Source organism: Polyodon spathula, chromosome 1 (assembly GCF_017654505.1).
Source record: "Polyodon spathula isolate WHYD16114869_AA chromosome 1, ASM1765450v1, whole genome shotgun sequence".
In the NCBI taxonomy this organism is placed as follows: Eukaryota; Metazoa; Chordata; class Actinopteri; order Acipenseriformes; family Polyodontidae; genus Polyodon; species Polyodon spathula.
Genome location: NC_054534.1, coordinates 7063472 through 7089783, shown reverse-complemented (window position 1 = coordinate 7089783; position 26312 = coordinate 7063472). Strand labels below are relative to the sequence as shown.

At 41.0% G+C, this 26312-nt stretch overlaps 2 protein-coding genes across 4 annotated transcripts; one reads left to right on the top strand and one right to left on the bottom strand.

Annotated features, from left to right (window-relative positions):
• Nucleotides 1-55: 55 nt before the first annotated feature.
• Nucleotides 56-5047, top strand: glrx (glutaredoxin (thioltransferase)). Of its 2 annotated transcripts, none has more exons than XM_041245537.1 (3): nt 56-479; nt 1874-2004; nt 4327-4731. In XM_041245537.1, exons 1-2 carry the CDS (start codon nt 273-275, stop codon nt 1985-1987), a joined length of 321 nt encoding a protein of 106 aa, XP_041101471.1. In that variant the 5' UTR covers nt 56-272; the 3' UTR covers nt 1988-2004; nt 4327-4731. The 2 variants fall into 2 exon arrangements, with proteins under 2 accessions (XP_041101471.1, XP_041101461.1); XM_041245527.1 differs by lacking the exon at nt 4327-4731 and adding an exon at nt 4822-5047 and having other exon boundaries at nt 67-479.
• LOC121313198 (rho-related BTB domain-containing protein 3-like) lies at nt 4835-26213 on the bottom strand. 2 transcript variants are annotated; one of them, XM_041245515.1, is made up of 12 exons: nt 25583-26213; nt 23864-24092; nt 21054-21246; nt 12237-12394; nt 11123-11228; nt 10462-10851; nt 9358-9467; nt 8362-8467; nt 7732-7905; nt 7119-7285; nt 5683-5779; nt 4835-4950 (listed from the first exon to the last, which is right to left on the bottom strand). In XM_041245515.1, coding segments are annotated over exons 1-12 (1848 nt in total). In that variant the 5' UTR covers nt 25585-26213. The 2 variants fall into 2 exon arrangements, with proteins under 2 accessions (XP_041101449.1, XP_041101439.1); XM_041245505.1 differs by lacking the exon at nt 25583-26213 and adding an exon at nt 24277-25021.
• Nucleotides 26214-26312: the final 99 nt, after the last annotated feature.

Genomic DNA, 26312 nt, shown 5'->3' with positions numbered 1-26312 from the left:
TTGCATTCACCAGAGACCGTCATTGTTTGGTAATGTGTATAATCAAATCCATGGAGCAACGTTTTGCGCATTGAAATGTGCCCAGACATGGTATAATTCCTGCCTCTTTACGAACAGCAAACTCTGGGATGTTTTTTTTTTTTTTGCGGAGGCCGGCCCCTGAAGTGGGAGTGGTACAAACAGAAATCCTTTTTGTAAATCAGTCTTCGCAAACACGACGGGGTCTTATTGTTAGGCCATCTTGTCCATTGTTTTAAACACACAGGCTGAAAATGGCGCAGCAGTTTGTAGAGAGTCAAATAAAAGGAGACAAGGTGATTTTGTTCATGAAGCCTACGTGCTCTTTTTGTGTATTGGCGAAGGACGTGTTGTCAAAGTACAAATTTAAAGAAGGCCATCTGGAGTTCATCGACATCAGCAAGCGAAAGGACATGGGCTGCATCCAGGATTACTTCCTGGAGAAAACTGGAGCCAGGACCGTAAGTTTAATTAAACTGTTCTTATAAGGAAAGAAGGCAGCCATTCACAGTAATGCCAAAACAAGTATTGTGTACGCTTTAATATTTCAGTGAATAGTGTATTTCAAACTGTATTAAAACACAGAGATAGATAATAGCTTTCATATATATATATATATATATATATATATATATATATATATATATATATATATATATTAGCTCAGAGGGGTATATATATATATATATATATATATATATATATATATATATATATATATATATATAAGTAAGATGTGAATTATTATTATTATTGTACTACAGGCTGTTGTTATGGATTCGACATTATCAACGCATGGACTCGTTTGTTTATTCAAACTGTACAGTGTCCTGTATCTATGGCATGATCACAGGGCTTGGATGCGCAATGAAAGTGAATGGCAGATAGATTCCACTGAATACAGTGGTTATACAGTTATTATAAAAGGTTTTCCAAACACAGACCCACCAGTGCGTGCCAGACCGGTGTAAGGTCATTTATATGGGGCGGAGTACAGAACATTATCATTCTGTAGATAGGGTTTGTGATGACATGCCAGTATCTGTAAAAATCTTTTGTAAGCAGGCACTTGGAAGTATCAAAGACTGTGAAATTACTGATGTTTCCCTTTGAATATTTACTGTATATGACTCATTACTGAGAATATACTTTGCACAAGACATCCAGCCCCAGGTCCTTACTGGTGGATCATTACAGCATGTGGTACATAACTGTGTTCTATGTTTCTGTGTTCGGTTCCATTACAGTTGTCCAGGTTGAACCAGTTCACTGCCACATTGATTATACAGACCACACACTTCACATTTAGTATAGGAGATAGTCTTAGTTGCCTTTGATTTTGTTTTGTATCACCCACTAGCAGTTAAACATGAGGTTAACTCAACAATATACTGTACTTCATTTTTTTGTTTAGTTTTCTTTCAAACTTTACCTAAAAGACATTAGTTAGTGCAAGATTAGTTATACCAGGGTCCATGAAACCAGCCATTCAAGGGTTTTACTCAGTTTCCAGCTGTATTTTTGTAAGGACCTTTTTATTATCATCCCATCCCATAGCTATTTCATTTTCATTTTTAATTTCATTCTCCATGTACAGGCACCCCGAGCGCTAAACAAAAAAACCCACAACAAACTAAAAAGAGTTCTAAACTGCTGTCTAGTGAGAGGCCAAATCAGGCTTAGATTTTCAAAGAAGTGAAGGAGCTTGAGAACGAGATGCCCTTGCACCTTGGGTTTTTAATCGTGTTAATTCAGACTCGATCAGGTCTCCACTGTGTCAGTGTGTAATTAGCAGCTGTTGGTGCCTTTGTGATTGAATCACTTCCCAGCCCCTGATCTTCCGCTCTGTCCCAAGGTACCCCGTGTGTTCATTGGGGAGGAGTGCATTGGGGGTGGCAGTGACGTGGATGGTCTGGACAGGAGTGGCAAGTTACAGGAAATGCTGGAGGCAATCGGAGCCTTGCAGTGATGAACACATATGCTTGGGTAAGTCTCAGCATACGTGTGATACACTGGTTTAACCACTGTCACACACAGCTGCCATGACTGAACCACCTCAGAGACATCTCACCCGTTCTTAAAAGCACCCGTTCACACAGCACAGCATTGCAGTGTCTGTGTCAGTGTAATCCCATCATAACCCTTTTACGCAACCAAAGGGATCAGGACAGACCCACTTTCAAACCTGTCTGTCAACAGATCGTTCTAATGGCTACGCAGAGTGGATTTGGCAGCAGTTTGCTTGCTTTTTATTTTCAGTTATATTACACAGTACAACAGTGTGTAACGTTCCACATTGCAGGAGCTTCAGGCACACTGTAGGGCTCGCATTTGCAAAGGTGGCAATGCAGTAGCATTAAGAAAGAAATTTCAGCCGTTCAGACAACAGCAGAGAGCAAAAACACCATGGATATAAAGGAATGCTCGTGTGAACGCTAAGGGAACGCCAACACGTGATGCGTTCTTCTATGTATGTTAGATATACAGTCATGTTGGCTGCTGCCTTTTAAATCCACGGCCACTACAGTGCTTCAGTGCCAGCATAGCTCTTTACACTGGCCCTTAAGACGGATCTGTGCTGTGTCTGAACTACCTCGCAACATGCCATTTCAGTGCCAGCTTTGAGTTGTAACAACCAGTCTGTGTGAAAGGGGCTTTTCAGTTGTGTGGAGCACAGCAAGCAGTGTCTAATGAAGAGACCTGCACAGCTTGAGAGAGTGTCTGTCACTGAAAACCTTTCAGTTCTGTGGTGTCGTCCTCACCTTGCAGGAAGAGTGGAGTGAACAAATCAAGCACTTAACAAGGGAAGGTTAAAACAGGAACATTTATTTGTCAGTTAGAAAAATTAAAACAATTTCTAGAGTTAGCTGTTTTCCTCCTTAATAAAATACAGAATTTAAAAAACAAATTGCAAGATGGAAGTATTGTTTCTGATGTGCAGATTTCTTTGAGATGTAAGTTTAGTGCCCCATCACAATATTTGCACTGTCCTTTAAGGGTAGATTTTTATTTTCCGATATGAATCTCTGATACAACCATCAGACTAAAATAATTAGATTCTAATTCACATCATGTTGGTATTGGATGAACTGGACCGTCAAGTAAAACAGGTTTGGGGAATATTTTGAAAAACTAAAACACACAGGTCTAGAATTTACAAAACTGTGATTAAAAGCTAAGGGGGCTATTGAAAAAAATCAGCAATCTTAGGTCTGAAATAAGTGGTATTCTGCAGTGAATAAAACCTATTATAATCTGATATATACCTGATTAAAATGCATGCCGACTATTCTGCAGTGAATAAAACCTGTTATAATCTGATATAGCCTATATCCAATTAAAATGCATCCTGAATCCTTCCTTGACATATGCTCAAGTAACTTTGGAGGCCCAGGTATATTCTGAGATGAAAAATAAGCACAGTAAAGAGGACAGTGTGCCATTGTCTATCTGATCCCTGCTAGGTTTGTAGTAATATCTGATCTCATAGGCAATAGATTAGGGTAGTTAAGCACAGGAAATCGTTTCACAGCATCAGCTGAAGACCTGGCCCACATGTCTTGTTATACAGTACATACTCCTATTGCAGTGAGATTGTTCTGATTAAATCATTACACATGACAATACATATTAAATTAAATGCAATATGTGTGAAAGATAAACCAAGCAGAACCGAATCGTTTCCCAAAGGCTAATGCTTCTTTAATAACACTGTGGTATGCTTAATGTTTAAACAGACCATTCAAGATATTTGTTTCAAAAGGTTTGGTAGCTTGGAAGATTTAACTGGACAAATGTACAAGTTTTAATTCCAAACCAGCTAACGCAACAAGCTGTGTGGAACTTGACTTGTAGACACGATCGTGCCGTTTAAAATAGCAGTATCAGATATGTTCGAAACAAATAATATTCCATACGTAGAATACCCAGCACAGTGTCTGCTCCTTCTAGGTAACGGAATGCTGGACATACAGCTAAGGCTCAAAGGAAATCAGATTTCTAACCCGAGGGATTTCCTGGATACTCATGGCTATGTGGTGCAATCCAGAGCAGTAAAATGCTCCAGTATAATCCTGTGGCTTATCCCTGCGTGGTCTCCGCTGATCAAATCAAACCCAATATCCAGACAGTGCAACATAAAGACGAACCTGAACCTTGACATCAATAACCGAGACTTGTAGCATTAGAATTCAGTGCGTCATTAAAACAAAGAGGCAATATATCTGTTAAATACATCATGGAAAAACATTTTTAATAGACAAACTGCTTAGAGAGAAAATGGCTTAATGTCAGTTTCATCTCTCCCAGCCCCATCGTTTCTAGACAGAGAGCTGAAAAGGCACAGCGTCACATGATTTGGATGGATTGAGGAAGGCTGTTGAGTGCCGGCACTTTGGATTCTCCAGACAAGCTCAAAGCCAGGAAGAGGCGAAATCGAGAGACAGGTGGTAATACCTGTGCAATACTGGAGCAACAGAACCCACAGCCACCGAGAATGACTGCAAACACGCAAGGGAAATGTATACACTCCATTTTAAACATGCGGGCTTTCTGTATAAATTTGGACTATTTTGTTTTTTAAATATGTGTTTCCTGGTTTTACACTGTGCTTAAATTAGTACCGCTGTAACTCAGTTCAAAGTGTACAGGTTTTTTTGCATTCAGATCTTCTTGCAGAGTTAAATATATTTTTGCAAGGGATTACACACATTTGTTAAATGATCTGTGTTTATTTTGAAGTCGGTTACAGAGGACACCTTACTGCTGCCTCAATGTCATTCTCTCAGGTTTGGTGTTTTTCAGCTGCTGGTCCTGGTCACATGACTGTACAGAGCAATCTCCGGACCTGAACGTGTTGCCTGAATTCAGCGAGCTCCTGCACGTACCGGCTGGAGGGCCACCTGTGCTCCTCTATGAAATCCCTCTCATCCTCTGAAAAAGAATGAGACATCATGCAGTGAGGAGGGGGGTGATGACCCACAGCAGCCTGACTAGAAATCCCATCCAAATAAACCTTGATTTGAAGTTATCTGCTCTCTGTATTTCTTATTCAAGCAACACAAAGCTGTTTGCTACAATACAGTAACAGTTGGTTACACCGAATCATGTGCATCAGACCCGTGGGACCAATGGCACAGGCTCCAGGATTCAGCAGTGTATCTTTAGTGATAGCGTTAAGGTAGTATGAGGTAATGACATTTAAAAAAGCACTGAAACTTTTTTTGTGTATGTCAAAAAAAATGAAGCTGCATCAAAAACTTGTCTTATAAAGGGGTCTTCATTAAAATTGATACACAATATGGAATATTTAAGCCATAAACATTTTTTTTTTTTTTTTTTTAAGAAAACAAGGGAGAAAGAGTAACCTAGAGACCAGCAATGCAAATAGGATTTAAATTATCATTTAACAAACAGACTAGTAAACTTGGATTTAAAAATATTGGTTTCCCTTGTTTGTTGTTCCAGAAGTGGACAACAGGTGGCAGTGTGTTGCAATCTGCCAGTAACAATGTCACAGCATGGGAATTTGCAAAGAGTCTATAGTTAAGTACTGTGTTAGCATTACTGTAATCACTGTTGCTTTCCAGTGATCAAGTAAAATACATGGACTGTGCCCCAGATGCACAGTGATTGGCAGGGACCAGTGACAACATGTAATCTTACCCGCAAGATCCAAGAAGTCTGGTTTCTGACTGAAGATGAGGTAGCTACTGGCAATAAAATGAAGTAGCCAGGCGGATAGCTGCACAGCATTGTGAAACTAAACAGCAAATCATTAAGAGAAAGAGAGAAAGTAGACTGCTTCAGAATACCAAGTGGCAATTATTAACATCATTCTGGAACTTTGTAAGCAAATACTTGAGACTATTCAACACAATTACTCTCACGTGATACAGTTTATCAACAATCAATAGTCTGACAGTAGTTGTATCAGAGTTTTGTTAAAGTGCTACTGAACACGCATGTATTTTTTATAACCTAACTTACATACTGTCTCTCAGTATTGGAGTTCTGTTTTTTGAGTATGTTGGGGTTCTGTAGCTATAGCCATCGAAAAGACTGATCTCATCTACAAGCTGCTGCGTCCTATATCGAGGACAGTCAAATTAGACTTTTTTTAGGCTTCAGTTTATTTTATATAGAGGCATCAAAAGCATCTAAAGGGCATATTTACAGAATGAAGAGTTACATTTAGACATCACTTTTGTGGTTAATAAAATTAGAGTAACACTTGAGTTAAAGAGAACATTCAAAGAACAGGTAGATGCCAGTTAAAAATGCTTCAAAACAATTACAAAGCAGCCTGTCCTCAAACGAGGACAATGGCTTAACGTTCGGTCAGTCCCTCACAGGAAGTATTGCCATTTTATTACATTTTTAAAGAAAAGCTTAGAATGTTGGTTATATTCTGCATTGTAAAAAAAATTAAAAAACCTAAATGAGATAGAGACGGAATCAACCTCAGAATGGAGCATCACAATCAACGGGATCCTTTCGTTATGCAGCTGTTCTAAGTTGTGGCTGGCAGAGAACTGTGTGTAAGTTTTCTATGAGTCAGCATGGTCACTTTCTTACAGCACGCAGGCACTGCTGAATGAGGTGCTTTGTACTGCAGCTGTGAAGGTATTATTCCAGCCATGCTTTCTCCCACTGGCCTGAAGAAGTATGCATGAAACACGCCTTTGACAGGTATTGCTACAGACCATCTACATATAAATATCCACCTGCTGTAGCTTGATTTGAAATTAAAAAAACAAAAATGACAACTAAAAACAGAGGCTGCACAAGCAATTCCAAACAGTAGCTAATGAGTTTTTATCCAGACACCCACAGCGTGTGGAATGACTTCATTCTTGCTCCATATTAATGGACCCCCATTGAAAAATAAACTCAAGGACTGTTTTAGGGAATGCTTTTTGTTTATAAACATTCTCCTAAGTTTAACACACTTTGAAACATTGAGAATGAAAAGATCCTCTGTAAAAGGAGTTTGCATGTTCCAAATTGCATCGCTTCAAGCTTTTCTCATTCGCAGAACTACAGAGCTCTAGGAAGGTTCATGGTGCATCTCTATATCTGAATGGCTTGAAGATGCTCACCTTTGCCTTTCTGAGCAGGTTGACCACACTGAGGTTGGTGGATGCCAGCTCTCTGCTGGGCATGCTCTGTAGATGTGTAATGATACAGACTTCACAGATGTGCTGGAGCCGGGGCACCTGGTACATCTCAGCACAGACCAGCAGGGCTGTCGCCTGGGAAACGCTGGCTGAGAGAATTGAACACAACATTACCTTGAGTGTTCACACCTTATATATATATATATATATATATATATATATATATATATATATATATATATATATATATATATATATATATATATATATATATATATATATATATATATATAGTTACATTTTTTATCATGATCATGCAGTTGTCTCTTTCTGAACTGACACCTTGCTTCAGAAATCCTCAATTAAAAACTCTTCTAAAAATTCTGGTGCTGGACTCCAAACTAAACACTCCCAGCAGTTTACTCAAGGAGTACATACAGAGCTGCTAATTTGTAATTTTAAGATGTAAATACAGTGATACCTGACTTTCACATAAAATACAAAGGAGACGTACACAATAAAAGTATAGTTTACTGTCAAAAATGGCCCAACTAGTTGAATTAAACAGGCTTTCGGCAAACTGCATTTCACCTACCTGGACAGCAGGTGTCAGTATAGAGGTATTCCAGGAAGGACAGGAAGGTATCTTTGGAAACGCTGTGGATAGGCACCACACTGCTGTTTGCCTCTGCATAGTTCCCATTAAACATGGCAGCCATTACCTCACAGCGAGCTGCCAGTACTGCTCTGTGCGCCGGCATCAAAACCCCTGTAACAGAACAGCAAATAGTGACGGCAGTCTGAACACAGTAAACATGCTGGATAGCCTCTGGAGGCTTTGTGGCCCTGGATATGATCACAGAGTCCTGTGAGGCCAGTCAGATTTTTCTGATTTTGAGACACACACTTATGGAAAGACAAATGGCTTTTCCTCATTGCTGTGGTATGAGTCAGCCAGGACTACCTCTCGCAGGTACTGCTGCAGGGGATTTCTCCAGCAGGTCCACAATTGAGGTTTGTACAAATACTGCATAGCATTGACCAGCCCGTAACTGAAGTGACAATAAAATGATATCTTAAACAAGAGGCTTGTTATCCAGGCTGTCAAAAGGATGTATCTGGAGCTACACGCAGTGCGGTTCATTCAGCTGCATAGTAAGGCAAGTATAACAGCACATTGATGTTTGAAACTTGCAAAAGGGCAGTACAAGAAAAAGAGATTTACCTTGAACCTTAAAGATGACATCTGTCAAGACCGGGGAGTTAAAGAAATGTCCAAGAGGGGTACTGTGACACGTGGAGTGTCTGAGAGGCGCTTGCTCAGTGGAACCCTGCAGGAGCGAGACACGAGAGATAATCAGCAGATAATGGCTGTGTCTACAGCTATTACAAGGATCTCACGCATTGCAACCAGTGTTGACCAAACTGTAGAACTAAATTCATCGTACATTAGTGTATTATGCTCCCTCCTACAACTACTATATGTTGGTTCTTCGATTATAACGAGTGGGACTAGAAAACAACCACGAGCCTGATCTGGATTCACAGCGATGATGCTTCTCTTCTCCTGGGGAGGAATATATTCCCCAGGGGGGTTTATGGTACATGATGTGGGAAGAAAATGACCAAAATAATATGGCTTGTGTGCTATTTTGACAACACAGGATACAAATAGGTAAAATTGTATATTTCTTTAAAAACTGGAGGGTATTACTGGAACACTAAAAAAAAAAAAAAAAAAAAAAAAGCAGAGGATGCACAATACAATTCCAATTGGACGGATGATGGGTGTAGTTTTACAGTCACCAAGTCTCAGGCCAAAGTTTTACAAGTGCAGCTGACTGTACAATCCATGCAATTATGAGGAACAGATAACTGTGAGGCAGACAAATACAATCATCATGGCTGGGAATGCAGCTCAGTGGGCCATAAGCAGAGCTGCCATTCTACTAGGTTAAAGCTATAGCTGCAGTATTCATATGACTGCTTGGTATTTACTATTCAACCTCCAAATCTATGTTAAGTGGCAAACCAACAGAGAAAATGAAGGAGTCTTTTGTACGTTACCAGAATTTTTACACAAGCATCATCACTGATGATGCAAAAAAACAAATCGAGGAAACGACCTCAGTGTCCTCATAGCTAGTACAGCCATGACTATTTGTTTTTCACAAAAGTGCTCAACAGATGGCATTGTATCCCAGGGCACGCTGCTTAGTACCTTTTCATAGCCAAGAAGAAATTTGACTTTGCCAAGCAGTTCCTCAATTTCTTGTACACTCTTCAGCCTTTTCCTGATAGACTCTTCCAGCTCATTCCACTGGGAGGCTCCTGTTTCACACAAATCCGTGTTCAGCTCCAACATTCAGATAAATTACAAGAACAGTAAAATTGTAACCTTTTTCAGAATGTACTGGCAGGTTAAAAGTTAAGCGGGGGTGTCTATGAGAATTCTGGAAGGGTCATCAAAGAATAAGTTGGTCTGAAATATCAGTTGCTATCTGAACTAATGTCTTTTCTTGTTGTTAAGAATCACATTGCATATCTTTTTCTGTTTCCTCGTGACTTTTTAAAACTCAGAAGTAGGGTGCTCCCGAGTGGCGCATCCAGTAAAGGCACTCTGCGCGAGTGCATGATGTGCTCTATAGCCTGGACACAGCCGACTGTGGACGGGAGTTCCTAGGAGTTGGCGCTCAATTGGCTGAGCATCGCCGGGGGTGGGGGGGGTCTAGGCCAGCCAGGGTGTCCTCGGCTCACGGCTCACCGTGCACCAGCAACCCCTGTAGTCTGGCCGGGCGCCTGCAGGCTTGCCCGGGAGCTGCGTTGTCCTCCGACGCTCTAGCTCCTGAGTGGCTGCGTGGTGAATCCGCAGTGTGTAAAGTAGCGGTAGGCTGACGGCACATGCTTCGGAGGACAGCGTGTTTTCATCTTTGCCACTCCTGAGTCAGCGCAGGGGTGGTAGCGGTGAGCCGAGCCTAAATAATAATTGGGCATTTCAAACTGGGAGAAAATAACAAAAATTGGCAACAACTAAATTTATAAAAAAGGATAAAATAAACAAAACTCAGAAGTTAAAAGCACTATGTTTAGAGATCTCAAACATGTCTGGAGTGTAACCCTTAACTTGTCCCCATGCCACAATCCAAAAATGCCACTCGTGTTCCGTGTAGTTTTCTTATTGATCCACGAGGGGCATATTGTTCCAGTTTGAAACAGGGTATTACTTGTGAGTTCAAAATCACCCGACAGGATTATTGGAACAGGCAAAATACAAGGCTACTGCTTCCAATCACAACACCAAAAACGAGAAGGAAAAGAGCCATACCTGAATACACAAACCGCAGAGTCTCTGACAGGCATGAGCACAAGAGGGGATCCTTGACAAAGACCCGAGTGGGAGTGCCACCGGGATGCCTGCTTCGGGTGGTGGGGTCTGTGGGGAACCCAGTGCTACTGTCCCTCACTGAGAAGAGATTCAGAGCGGCCTTTACTGCAGAGGGGCTGCAGGATTCCTCACCTGCTGCCCCAGCCACCACCCCGAGCAGCAGCAAAAACACTGGACTGGCAGAGCACAAGACCACCTTGTGTGCCCGTGCCAGTTCTCTGCCGTGGCCCTCTGAACAGAAAGTCACGTCCGCGCACTGCGAGCTTCCCAGCAGCTTCAGCAAGTCAGAGCTATAGCTGGAGTCCTCTGCCTTCACAGTCGGCAACTTGGCTGAAATAGGAGAGTAGGTTTCATGGAAGGGATGCTATTCGGACCAGGGATCTCAAGCATTCCCTTAGAGTGTGCTCTCTTTAATGTGATGCTGCATTATTTGGTGGTATATATGTATTTGCAATTCACAGAATACTGAAGCCTTGGAGCCTGAAATGCAAATCAATGTTAGGCCTGTTCAGTACATAGATGGGGGATCATGGTTTTATCAGAATAGAACTCTGCTCTGAGGCAATCTTCAAATGCAAAACTAGTATGTGATTCATCCTACCTGGCTGTTCTAACCGAGGAGGGTTAGGCCCATTGGATTTCCGCCTCTTTTTCTTATTTTTTTCTGATGACTTCTGATTTAAACACTGCACAATAAAGTACTCCAACTGCAAATGGACACAGAGCGTTGTTTAGTGCACACACTGATTACAGGTTATCTTACTCAAACTGCATACAAAGCAAAGCAAACGAAACCTATGAAACAGTGCTGTTAAAAGAACTTGAAAAGGAGCGCTAAGCAAGGGCTTAATATCCATATGACAGAATAGAATATCAAAAGGGGAGGCATCTAAGTGGAGCGGGCAGTGTTGTGCGATACACTGCCCTTACAGATTCTGCCCTGTCCCCTGTCAGCGAGATGAGACAAGGTTAAAAGCGCTAAAACCATGAATGCAGACACTGCGGTTAAGATGCACGCTTGTGGTGTGTCATGTCGCCAGTTCGAGCCCAGCCTCAGTCCTGTTACATAAGCCAAGAAGGACATACCATTAAATTTCTATCCACACATTTAAAGTAGTCCCACCAAAAATAAACAGACATGTTAGACTTGAGAAAAATAAAACTAACACAGTATTTGAGCACATGCAATAAGAATTTAATATAGTACAGTATGGTAGAACAGCCAGGTGTCTAAGGTAGTCAAGAGGCAGAAAGGAGACTCAGAACTGCAGGTTTATTTTAATAAATAAAAATTAACAAAAAAAAAAGAGCTCACCGAGCCAATATAAAATGTTAAACAAAAACAAGTCTCTCTCAGGACAGGAATTAACCCCCTCCCTGCCAACCTCCACCAAAACACTCGTACTATTTACAGGCAGAGCTCTTGCTCTGCCACATAGAGTCAGAAATCAATAGATGTTGAATTCATGTTTGCATTCAAGACCACTGAAACAAAGCATGCTTCTCTTTTAATAACATTTTGTAGCTTGGGAGACGGCATGATTTTGTCCATTAACTCTCATATGGTATCTCTTTACAGAACCTTAGTATTTATTTCTATATTTGTCATATGGCAGTGGTCACTCCTAGGCGAGTGGCTGAATACTTGTATACAAAGGTCTATGTAACCTAACAAAGCTGGACGATTACAAAATTACACATTCATTTTATCCTACCACTCCTCCAAAGTATTTCCCTGCATAGAAGTCATTGAGAGTGTGCAGCTCCAGATAGGTGGCTCCCAGCTCTTTAGAGAGCTGCAGGCCCTCGCAGGCAGGAACGCAGCTTCCTTTATCGGAGGTGCACAGGGGGCAGGTGCAGGGAGGCCCTTCATCTGAGGAGAAAGAGGTCCATCGTATTAACGAGTGTGGGTGGATCAGCACTAGGGTTAGAGAGAAGACAAGGACTGTTCTTTAAATATGTTTCTATCATTAAACTCTCTTTAACAACATTCCTGAAAACAGTCTTACAGTTTTGTGAATAGGGCCCACTATGTGGGACACTGGAGCTTTTAAGGTTAACTGCACTCAATTTAATTTTGAATCAAGTTATAGTTTAGGGGGATTTCATGTGGGAACAGTTTCTATGACTAAAAAAAAACAAAAACCACAACAAAAAAAAAAACACAACAACAATACAGTGAACTAACTTTGGTTTCTGGCTATGCATTCTTCAAATATTTAAAAGATCATATGTTGTGCTTCCCACGTACTGCAATTCAACAGGCCGTGTTATTCATTGCCTTTCACAAAGGCCAGCACTGGTCATTTAAAAATGTGTTCTCTCCCAAAGTAGTTCTGGGAAAAAAAACTAAATTATATAGTCCTTGGTCTCATATGAATCAGTGGTTTTCCTTGGGAACCTGGAGTTACTGTAGAATTTCCCACAGCAGCAGCAGCCCAAGTTGTGCTGACAATACTTGACAATACTTGAGCTCAGATAAGGGAAATATATTTTAATTTTGTCCCGAATGGTAATATTTGCTTGATAAACTTGGGCAGAATCTTAAGGCTGGGATTTGCTTACGATCCCTAGTATTAACTCCTATAGAGTTGACTATTTATACAGTACAAACACTGCTTGAAATGCTTTCGGTGGCATAAATGGTACGTTTATATAATAAAACCTAAGAAAAATTATTTGAACAGGTGCTGTGCAGGTATACCCTGCAATTCAATTAGTGTATTAATTTCACCATCCCAGCAGGACATGTGCACACATACAAAACACACCTCATTATAAATTAGAAAAGAAATGGCAAGACTTGGTGCTGGAGTGCACAGTCCGATTCCCGCTGGTTTTAGGCAGACAAGACTCACCAATCATGCCGGAGAGGGGATCATGCAATTAATGTCAATTCTACAGAATGCCGCTTTGCAGACGGGCCGGATTATACAGGTTTTACCGGATCACAAAATGTATACCTGACTTTACAGCTGATGGGGTTCCAGCTATTTTGTTTTGAATTGAAGACTATTTGATTATTCTTTTCAATTTTTAAAGAATACTGAAAACACGTATGTTTGTCCCTGCACTATAGCGTATGTAACCATGTATTTTTGAGGTGGTTTAAGAAATGCCCACCCAGGAGTGTAGTTCTGTGCCCTACACAACGGTGATTTCAAATAGAGATTTCCATTTACTAACTCATAGCTGTAGCGGGGCCAGAAACAACTGCTGCAGACCCCAGCCAGGTAAATGAGAATCTACTAAAATAGCAATAGTGAAAGAAACAGAACACAAGAAATAAAAGGGTTACCTACAGCAGAAATCCAAAACCCAATTGTAATGGATTTATACTACCGTTATTTCACATGTAATGTTTCTTAAATAAACTTTGCAATCTACTAGACATGAAAATCCCCATATGACTATACATGTGGTCGGTATCACCCTTGAAATAAACAACAAACCAGTACTTCAGTTCAGAAATAGACTTAATGTCACATTCTAAAGAGAAGCACTTTTTTACTGGTTCCAGTTGTTGGAACATGTCCAAGCCATATATCTCCAGAAAATTACCAGTGTAAGCTGCAAATATGTCCCGCTGAGGCAGATAATAAAATGCACTGATTTAGGCAACCTCCGAGAAGAAAGTGGGATATCAAATAATGAAATGCAGTATCCTGTTTTTTTTTTTTTTTGTAGTAAGCCACAAATACAAAATCCCAACTCAACACTAGAGCAGAAGGTTTAAAAAAATAGACATCAGCACAGATGTAGGATATTTGCATTGCAGACTTGAATTTTTACTGAAAAAAGAAATCGTTTCTGGTTTTTAAGAACAAGTTGCTCCACACAATCCATGCTGCATAAGAATTAACTTTAACTGAACTCTGTTTTACCACTCTGGGAAACATGAGGGAAGTATGCAGAAGCCTGTAGCTTGTGTTATTTGCACTGGGAGATCAGTCAGACGCAGTGTTGAAAAAGATTAACACCAACAGTCTAAACTTGCATAAGCTTGAAATTGGTCAACTAAGTCACTAGGTTGAGTAACACACATACTGTGTGTACTAGGACCACATAAAGTGGCGACACTCTTTAAAGTGGGTTGGTTAACACTGCATGCTCACAACCTGCATTCAGCAAGTGGATTTCTGTGTGTGTTGATTGATAGCTTTCAAATATCAAAAGCCTCTGCAGCTATTTCCTTCCCCTATTAGCAACCATTCATTCACCTTTAACCCTTTCAGTTTTACCTATTCTGTAGCTAATCTAACATGAATATGAGCTAGGTTAATAGCACACGTGTGAAAGAACGGTTAACAGTCGTTTCTATGGAAGTTCAAATTTATGAATGTGTACAGCGCCTGCTGTGGGTATCTCTTCATGTGCAATCAGCCAGAGGAACAGATTTTGCCACAGGACACTTTGCAGATCTTAGGATATGCATGTAAAAAACAAGGCAAGCAATCACTGAACAATCAAATCAAAGGCAGAACCCCTCAGAAATGTTATTTTGCATTTTGACTGTAAACTGTTGTTCTGGGTGTTTTCCTGTTTCTCATTTTTGTGCTCCCTCGTTATTTTGGCTGTCGGTCTTGCACATAACTAATCAGTGAGGGCAGTGCATTAGTGAAGGGTCAATCATAAAGAACAGTATACATCAAAATGGCCTAACTGCGAATATCAAAATCAGAAAGCTCCATTAACTTCATAATGGAAACACGCACAATCGCAGATTGCCATCTCAAAGCCATAACTACTCAAATATCAACGAGAACAACAATTTGCAACCTACCAAGTTCAAGCTCTTTCTAATTCTGCTAGTTTCCCTCCTCCAAGCTAGGACCTTTCCTATGCCTTAAGTCCTCACATACAGACCCATTTCTGCTCTGGAAACACTAGTACTTACAAGCAGCAGAGAGGATTTTTCCAGTATCACCAGCAATACTCCAGCCCTGTCTCTGCTCAATGGCACACCGGCAGAAGCCTGCAGATCAGCAGACTCTGGCCACAGTCCAGGACTCCTGCAAGTAGGATTAAGCCTATTTTTATCTGTAATCTATTAATCGTGTCTAAGTGTCTTGGGCAGCTTTTCAGTGCTGAAGGGCTCCAGACTAGGTGATATGCAACTCGGATAAAACAACACGCTTGAATCTCAGCACAGGTTTACTGAATAGCAGCATTCATGTCTCTATAGTTGTAAAGAAGTGTGTCATAAATAAATAATTACAATATCTATTGTAAAGGTCTATCTAATCTAACTATTTATACCCTCAAGGTTCATGCTGATGGTGCTTCCCCACAAGGTTGATTTATTGATCTCTCTTATCACCATCATTCAACACCACTGACATCACATTGGACTGTAGACCCAGACTGGAACCCAGCAGAGCAGAAGAGCTCTTCCAGAAAAGGAGGAGGACAGGGAAGCAGACTGCAGTGCTCTTCCAGAACAGGCAAAAGAATGCCCCCTTGGTTAACGAGTTTAAAAGCTTCCCAAATCAGATCTGCAGCTCAGAATTGGCTGGCTTTCCTATTTCTCTTTCTAACCAAAATGATTGCTCTTCTATTTTTAGTTGTGTGATGTGAAACGATCCTGCAAAATGGAAGCTTTACTTCCATTTACTTAATTCCTTGCACTTGTCTTCTGAAGCTTCTGTCTTTCAAAGCCTGCATTATAAGGAACCCGGTGACCTCGCCTCATTAAATATGAAACTATTTCCACAGTTGAAACAAGGCGGCCAAGAAATAAACAATGCAGCATACTGTATTTTGCATTAGAGCTACCCTTACATGCATACTGTCCCTGTAAACATTCACTTAAACCTCGGGAAACCCTCATTGTAAAAGACATTTGGTTTACATTTAGAGTATTAATCACATACGCTGCCTGGCTACCTTATTAGGACCTGTACCTAATATTGGGTGGGTCCACCGTCTGCCCCGATCAGTGTTGGCATGCCCTCCAAACAATCCTGGCATGGCGGATGTTTACATTATCTTCTTGTGGGTAGCCATTGTTATCAGCATACGTCACTGCAAAGTGGCCTCGACAGCAATATTTAAGTAGCTACGGCACTAAGGGGCCTGGTTATACCAGGAGAACATGCCACTGCGATGCCAAATCCACAGCGTTGACACAAATCGCATATTTCACACTTGTGAATGTTTCTAAGTGTTCAGCGGCTACCTCTAATCAAGTCGCGAGTGTATTTCTCACGCACTCTTTGCTGTGTCAAGCCTGCAAGCGATGCGAGTCGAGCCTATCAAAGCGTGCAAGATAAAAGCACACTCTCAATCGAAATAAAAAAACAGATGAAAACCTGATATTAATCCACTGAATCTGTTAATACAGAACCTTCTATGTTTTGAACACTTCACAATGCTTTGTCATTGACATTCTGAGTGCGAGATTTACACTCTTATCGAAATTAGAAGTGTAGTTGCTGCTAATAGGTTCCAATGGGGACATGACTTCTACCTGCTCAGAGCTCACTAACAACATTCAACACTAAAGCTAGAACAAGACAGCCCACAGAGTACAGCCAGGTTTATCTAGGCGTAAGGACGTCACGTTGATTTCTGTGCATAGAACTGGAGAGAGGGAGTGAGGTATAGCTGCTCAAATCCATTACCTATCTGCTGTGAGCCTGAGCACACTTTCCAAGTCTACAAGCAGCTGCTCCAGTCAGCTGCTACGGACTCCTTTTCAGAGTCAGATCTGCCATCCACACACACATATATTGTGGCCTAGGCTTCTAGTGCAGCCTTGCACGTACATATATCAAAGTGTGAGGGGTCAGAGGTCCTTGTACCTTAAACTAGTATAGCTAGTTCAACATGCGCTTCTCACACCAAAAACCAGTTCAATCAAAGCGAATGTCAAACAATATTTGTTCAACATTTGTGTTTCAATAAGCAAACTTAATGTAATGCATGTTTTTATTTTTTTATCTTCAGTATTAGACATGTTGGTTTTTTTTGGGCGGTAGGGAATAAAGTTAGTTGGTATTTTTGATCACAATAGCTCTGTTACCACTATATGAAACTACGGACATGGGCAGTCTTTTTCGGTGTCACTGTATTTCACTTTTTCCTGAATTACATCTTTCATAGAATGAGTGCGGTTGAGTAATTATTTATTTTCCAATGCAATTTCTTTGCATCGCAATTGCATACTGGCCTGGGTTGCCAGGACTCTTGACTCACATTTGGACTTAGTTCAAGCTGTCACGCTCTCCACTAACATGGCGCTGGTGTTTAATGCTTCCAGGCCAGCTCCCTCAGGGTTGCTGTGGATGTGAAGCTCTGCTGTGTGATCACTGTTTTGTAAATGTCTGACCTCACGTGCAGTGCATGTTAATGAAAGCCAAGTACTCTTGAATGACCTGGATTGTGCCCTGGAGAATATCAACATGTTTGGGCAACCTATTCCAATCCAAGGCAGTGTTAGCTTTCTGATTGCTAGCATGCTAGCGTGCTGAACATTGCTAACTGGAAATAACAAACCCCTTATACTCACGCACATTGAAATGCAATATTTATTTATTTATTTGTTTATTTTTTAAAAAGGGTCTTGATTCTTTAATCGATTTATAAAAAAGTGTTTTTAAAATCATGAATTACTAGTGGGTCTGTTCTTGCCACTTAGTCTCCTGGTTAAAACTGCACTCAAACAATCAACAACAAACTGTCAATTTTTACACAATTATATTGCATAGGCACCCAAGCAATAATGGTCCCTGTTCACAAAACTTCAAGGACTGTTTAAAAGGAATTATTTTTTTTTAAAGAACATTTGTGTTACTAAATTAAGTTTTCAGTTCACATGACCATTTGACTATAAAAAAAGGTTTATTCTCAGTTTATAAACAATCCATTTAGAAAAAAAAAACCCACACACACACACAACAGAAAACATTCCTTAAAGCTCTTCTGCAGACTGTATTTTTTTGCATTGTGTAATTTTTAACGAGGGGATCAATATGACCCTTTAAGGAAAGCAGCACTGGGGATTATAGAGCCGTGGTTCCCAACCTGTTTCAATGGTGTTTTTCCCACATACCACTTGCCATGCGTTTTTATATCTATATGTAGAAGCACGCGTAGAAAGTATTTATATAACATACCTCACTTATTGAGATCCCTGGGACTGAATCTTCGCTACCAGTTCATCAAGCAATGTTGTCATCTTGTGAAAGTTTAAACTTGCTGATGGCAAAGTTCCTGTTTCTTTTGTTTAAAAAAGTCCCAAGCCGACCCCCCCCCCCCCCCCGACCCCCCCTACATTCTTAATGCTTTGTAGATACATGAATTTTGCAGGCTTAAGAGCTTAATTTGACAAAACCTCCTGACAAACAAAGGCACTGGGGCTTTGGGTCCTCCTTTCTTTTCTTAGAAGCGGCTGAGATTTGTCAATTCCTCTTTTGGTTAAAAATGATGGCGTCCAGAAAAGACTGTACATACTATTTCCAGAGGTAGTGTTAGAGAATTTGACATATAGGGCCTAATTTTCAAAATAAGAATGAGGTCGCAAAGTGATTTCTAAAACTTGATTTGGGTCACTAAACATTTGGCTTTCAAATGTTGAACCTGTTGAACCATGAAAAATAGAAATAACTTGATTTAGTTACACCAATCGGGTATTAAAAATCATTTTGCGGCCTTATTTTGCCCCTTTTGAAAATCACGTCCATAGTCTTGTGAGATATTAAAACCTGGCAATGAAACCTGAAATCACTCACACACACTACAGTACAGTTCACAAGTCAAGCAACAAATACAGCCTCTTTGTTTCACGTTAACTTCTGTTACTATGCTGCTAACTTCTACAAAAAATTAATATGGAAATAGGAATATTCCTATATCCCTGGCAACACTGAAGCACATATTTTATATTGTTGAAAATGAAAAGTACTAAAACTGTGATTTTATTATTATTATTTTTTTTGTATTTAGTCATTCCAACAGTGTTAGGAATACTGAATGCAGTGCACTGCTCCTATGTGCAGTGAAAAGGCTGCAGTCAGATTTGTTTTTATTTTTCCCCTGAAGAGTGCAAACAAGCAGTAGAATGAGAGCAGATTAGAAAGATGTGTGTTTACGCAAATACTATTACTGTCTCATGATATATATATATATATTTGTTGTGGTTCAGTAGGGAGGGGGTTAAATTCCTCCCTGCCAGAAATACATGTGAGAATGTGGCTGGAGCCTTAATTAAGTAATAGTTAATTATTGATTAATTGGGCTCCAGCCACAGACTATAAAAGCTTGAATAAGCCCTTTGTCTGGGTGGAGTGGTTTGGCACAGCGAGAAAGTGTTATGATTGCTGCCTGTAATAGTGTATGCAGAGGTACTCGCATGTGTTGATTTGTGTTTTGTTGCTTTGGCCCTCGTGTCCATTTATTTATGGCTGAAGTCTTTATTTTGATTAATAAATCGAAACGCAGAAGCGCAGTTTTGTCCTGCATTCCTGCCTTGTGTACTGCTTTCCTGAAACCTGACGTCAACGGCCACCCCACCCCTCACATCCTGAGACTGTCTAAAAAAAGAAGTCTGCAGTTTTAACAAGACAAATGTGCTTCACAATGTAGAAGCTGTTTAGTCAGTACTTGTTCACATAGAAAGCTGTTTCAGTTAATGAAAGCTTTGAAGGCAAAGTTTGGTATTGCATCAATGGGAGCTAATATAAATTATAAAACACACCTGTATTAATAATAACAATAACTGCTTAAACACGCTTTCGCTGTGCTTAATTATACTTTGCTAAGCTTTTACTATGGGGCCCACTTCTGACTAACACTGGGGATCCAGGAATGTTCTCCATACTCTGAAGAAACGTAGCAAGAAACGTCTTGATCAACCTGAACTGCAGCGGGATAAACCACAACATTCTCGATTGCATGAACCACCTTGAGTCACAGCTGTCCTTTCGACCCACAAAGTACTACTTTCTACTACTCTGGTCACACCCCTCCACGGTATCATTCGGAAACAATTATGTTGAGTTGAGTCTGCTGTGAAGGCTGGAATAGAAAAGCAAAGACTGAGCAGGAGTAACAAACACGTGATTAACATACATCCCCACCTCAGCCGTATATACACAGCATGCACAGAAGAAGAATTTGCAATGAAACGTTTCAGTGCAATTTCATAAGCGAGTCACAAGATATATGCAAGTATGTAAGGGACGGACGAATGAACAGACAGACCCTTCAGTACTTTTCTAGAACGTGATCATCTCAAGAAATGGTAATACCAAGTTTCATGACAATTGGATAAGTGGTTGTCCAGGCAGATGAAAAATGAGTGAGGTGTGACGTATACATTACCGTCTCCACGCCATCCTCTTTGCAGAGGATTTCATTCCCAGCTGGGGAGAATACATGTACTAAAAAACACCTAGTTACAGCTGGACTGATAGTGACAGCACACTGCAATAACACAGCCATTATACTTACTCTGTGTACAAGTTTACATGTAGTCTGCTGTTACATCCCTACACACTTCATACAGTGGCAAGAAAAGTAACAGCGCTTACCGTTTTGTCTGGCTCCCACGGCAGCAATGATAATTGGCACTGTCCACTGGTTTAATAGTCTTTTAATCATTGGAGTGTAGTTTTCCTTCACCTCTTGAAATGCAGGTTTGTCATTGACCGAATATTTAATGACAATAATGTCCGCCTGTCCAACAACATTGCGAGAGTTGTACCAGTCACTGTCGAAGAGATCCTGAAAGAAAAGAAAGGGTTTCAGACAGCCTTGCTTGCGTTCCAATAGAAACAACGGGCTCTATAGTGCAATGCACGGCCCTTGAGGGACAGTGAATGTGATTTTTCTGAAAAGGGAGACATGAACTTTAATATATTCTGCATTGCTTTCACAGATCAGGTACTGTGTGGCTGTAAACAGCGTGTATGTAGGACTAAGGTTGGCAGGGATGGGGTTAAATCTTTCCCTATCAGCAATCGCAGGTGTGGCCATTCTCCAATTAGGTAATTGGTGCTTACTGGGGAGTGGTCACTTGTACATAAGGAAGGAGAAATGGTGGTATTTAGGCGAGTGCTGTGATTTTTGTTTTATGAGCAATTGGTCATAAGATAATGGAGGTCTGGAATGAAGAACAATGCTGGTTGGAAGAAGCAGGGGTTCCCATTTGCGCCGTGCCCATATGAAGACCCCCTCTTCATGGAGGTGCAGCTGAGGAATGGCTCTCCAAACGACTGCCTCGCAAATGCCGAAGATGGCCCCCCTCCTTCCCAGTGTTGGGGGATGGCAGCCTGGACACCTCTCTTGCCTGCCTTCAGGACCAGGGTCGGTGGAAGGGGAGGAGCTTCCAAACAGGGCAGCCGCTACACCTGCTGCTGACAGGGGCACACCAAAAGCCAGCCACATGTCCACGTCCAGAGGGCTCAGCACTCACGATGCTGCCAACACCACTGTCTGAGTGCCCAGCATCGCAGCTGCCTGCATTGCCACTGCCCAAGTGCCCTGTGCCACTGCCAGCATCGCCGGTGTGGAGTGCCCCGCGCCACCGTCGCCACAGTTAGAGTGCGCAACGTCACTCCTGCCAGAGTGGCCAGAGGCAGTGTCACCACTGCCGGTGCCCAGAGTTGCCAGTGCTGAAGGGCACAGCATTGCTACTCTCTGTAGAGGAGTCCCCAGGGCTGAACATTACATTTAGTGCTGTGTTTACTTCACTATTGGATTATAGCTAAAAAAATAAGCCTGATTTGGCAGTCATAATTGATTTACTGTGTCATATCTATTCGTTTACTACTGCAAATTTTGAAAGCATATTTTACAGTTACAATAATTGCACACAATAAAAAGGCTTTATTAAAGCGCTGTAAGATTCATGAAGCAATTCTCTCTCAAGGCTGCCAGAACAAGGCAAAACTGTTTACACTGGACCCAGGAAGCTGCACTGTTTCAACTAAGGCTGGCTGTGAAGATGTTATTAATTACTATGGCTGTTTAGACTAACAGCCTTCACACAGGTACACTGGATTAGGACAAGCAAATTCCAGACACTTTGTTTTTCAAAACAACACAATTAATCAATACGGGGTTTGTAAAACAATGAAGATAAACGAATTCACAATGTGCTCACCACGAAACAATGAACAGAGAAACCAATTCACATTCTGCGTGCTGAACACAAAACAAAGATAAACTAATTCACACTGTGTGCTGAACACAAAACAATGAACAGAGAAACCAATTCACACTGTGTGCTGAACACAAAACAATGAAGAAACAAATTCACACTGTGCTCACCACGAAACAATGAACAGAGAAACCAATTCACATTCTGCGTGCTGAACACAAAACAAAGATAAACTAATTCACACTGTGTGCTGAACAAAACAAATGGAGGGTTGATTTTTTTTTTTTTTTTTTTTTTTTTTAACTGTAACACATAATTTGAATCCATTATTTCTGAATAAATAAAAAAAGGACCAGTATTTCAAAGAACATGAAAATCCTTTTAAATAAATGTACTTTTAATTGTGTTCATTTCCAGTTTTTGTTACTTTAAGAGTGCTTTCTATGCACAAAAACATTACAGGAGATGACAGAAAAAGTAGAAATACCATCTGGAGCGCATACCTGAACATCACTCTTTCTGTGCTAGACAGGGACTTGAGTTAACTATCTGTACAATTCAGGACTCATTAAACTCATTTGTACATGAGGCTCTGCATCTCAGGGAGTTTCATTTGCTACTAAAAAATAAATAAATAAAACACAGCTTGAAACCTGTCCTGGGTTTCAGCACAGATTCAAGAAAGAACATTATTGAAATGATCAGGTATTTGATATAAATAAATTGGGAGACTGATCAATTAAATATGTACACCTAAACCAGGGAAACTGAAGGCCTCCCCCCCACCCCCCCCCCTCCCCCCCCCTCCCCTCTCCGCCTCTCCTCCTCCACCGCTGTACATATTCCCCAATTAGAGCATCAATAGGCCGTATCCCCCGCTATGATGAATAAGTCACCATGACATATCAACAGTTTGTACAGAAAAGTATAGAATTAGGTTTAGCAATGACATGCTTAATCACAATTTGAGAAGGGATTATAATACAAGTGAGACATACAGACAGACAGATGTATGCACAGACACCCCTATACATCCCTAGAATTCTGGATTCTAAATTCTCAATAACTTAAGCTCAATACAGGTGAAGCTAATACCAAATGTCATGACACAACTGGATAAGTGGTTCTCCAGATTTCTGGAAACACAGCAAGCGTGACATGTGTACAGCGACCTCCACCAGCATTCCCTTCAGGATAACAAGAGAGAGGATGTGCTGTGATAAAGCAGCTGCTACTCACCCAGCTTGCACAGTCATGGACCACCACCCTGACATCTCCGAACACACAAGCCTGGTATTCGGCGAACGCAGGGAATGTCGTGTGGGGGGCAGAGATGAGCGACACATTGTCCCTTCCGTCATGAACACCAGCGCTTCTGCCCAGATAGGTCCAGAGCAGACTTGACTGATGCTGACCATCCTCCTGCAACCTGTCTTTCTCACTGCCCAGCGCCACAATGTGAACAGACCTATGCAGAACGAATACAGTCAACACAGAACCCATCCATACAGTAAACACAAAACAGACCACAAAACAGTGCATATATATACAGTCAACACAGAACACATCCATACAGTAAACACAAAACAGACCACAAAACAGTGCATATATATACAGTCAACACAGAACACATCCATAGCTTCTAATTTTACCTTGATTCTGACTGGTCGTTTTGCAGTTGTGCATGATTCGTACTGTGTAGCTTGGACATCACAGGCCATTAGAAACGTTTGTGGTAAAAGCAAAAACCAAAAAGTGCAGTAAAGCATAAAAAATAATAATAAAGCCAAAAGAAATTCCAGAAATAGCTTGATTGAACTTCTCTGGTTCACCGCCGGTCCACAGTAGACATTCTTTCTCATGGCAGTTTTGACTTGGAACCGGACAGCGAGCAAGTACTTTTGGTCGCAGTTTTGTGAGCATTGTTTGACATGTATACAAGCAAGCTGATTATGGCTTGGACTATCTTGCTGAGGTTAACAGGGGTTAATTAAAAACACCATGAGAGGACCACCAGCAAATCTGAATATAATGATCTGAATATAATGATGCCAATATAATAGATTGAGGAAGTACAAAATCCTTGCACAAATGAATATCTGAAGGAAGTTAAGGATTGCAACTTATCAATGAAGTTAAACTAAAACTGTCACCGGGTCAAACTGCTGGAACTACAGTAAAACATGGTAAATGCATTGCAATACCACAAAGAAACTGCAAAATTACTGTGCAAATAAATCTGTCTTTGGATGCACCTTTGCAGGCAGTATCAAAAAGAAAGCCCAGCAATTAGAGACTGTACCAGACTGAGCTGCTTTATCTCCCACTAAGGAGGTGGCACAGCAGAGCAGGCTCCAGACTTGGGTAAAGTGGCTTGCCAGCATTGCCCTTCACTATAGACAGGCACAGATAATCCAGCACCACAAACAGGGCCAGCTGGACTGTCCAGCTACTGGAGTTCCCTTATAATAACAAGGCGGTCATTGACACACACACACACACACACACTATGCACATGACAACAAAAGTACGAGGTTAATTAAAGCACAGGATGTTCATATTCAGTACTCAATTACGCAGAATAATGCAACCTGACTGCAACTGCGGCTGTTTAGTAAAACGTGACTCAAATAAAACCATTGCACGGTGCGATTAATTTTTTCGTAATGGACTTTACACTTTTAAGCTAGGCTTTTTGCACTGTGCTGTAGTTAATTCTGTTCAACTCTGGCACTGCTTTGTTCTCATGAATGAAGGAATACAAGTAAACAACTCGGCCAGACCCAAACATCTCAGGAATCCGCATCTGTGTAGAACTCCAGGATTACGCTTTAATAAAAGTGATATAAAGCAATTATAAGTGTTAAATAATCTGTGAGTCTTGGATATTCTTGTAATTCCGCAGACATCAACACAACACACGGAGCAAATCATTAGACGAAAGGGGACATAACTTACATTGTCGCCTCCTTGTGCAGCACAGACTGTGGGTGTTACATAGCCAGCTTTAGGATCTGGTACAAAAGAAGTTCTCACTAATCCATTTGAGTGTCCCCTCGAACAGAATCAAAAGAAAATGTATTTTCGCCCGACCGCTCATTCATAACGAGGCGCTCCACGTTGTCGACTGCCTGTAGAATATAATGCTGAAGTACCCCAGCTGTAGGCTATCAATGAAAAATGCAACCGTGGCGCAGACTGCACAGAGCTGCAAGTTAATATTCAATCATCACAGTAGTTGGAAAAAAGAAAACCGACAGTGTGCACAATCCGGATCGCCTGACGTGAGTGAACCATAACAAAGGCTCATCAGGTTGAACGTGAATCGAATGGTCTCACTGGACACAAAGCCGAAGCAGTGCTACAATAATACCTGAGACAGGGGTTAGCCTACAGCTCGTCTGCACAGCGTTTATGAGAGCCCCAGCTAGCTAAGCTAAATGCTAATCAAGTAAATATCTGTGAATCGATGGGGGCGGGGTAGAAAAGTTGGCTTGCCACGCAGAAATGAGTTGTTAGTGTAGACAAGCACGTCGAATAGCTCTTACGAGGTTATGTATACATATTTTTTTGGTTAGGGAATAGTTATATTAACTGTTCCACGTGCTCTACAAGCAAAAATTGCCTGCCTGTTTCTGTAACCCGATATACCGTGTAGCTGGAGGCGGGGTTATGTAAGGGTATTCAA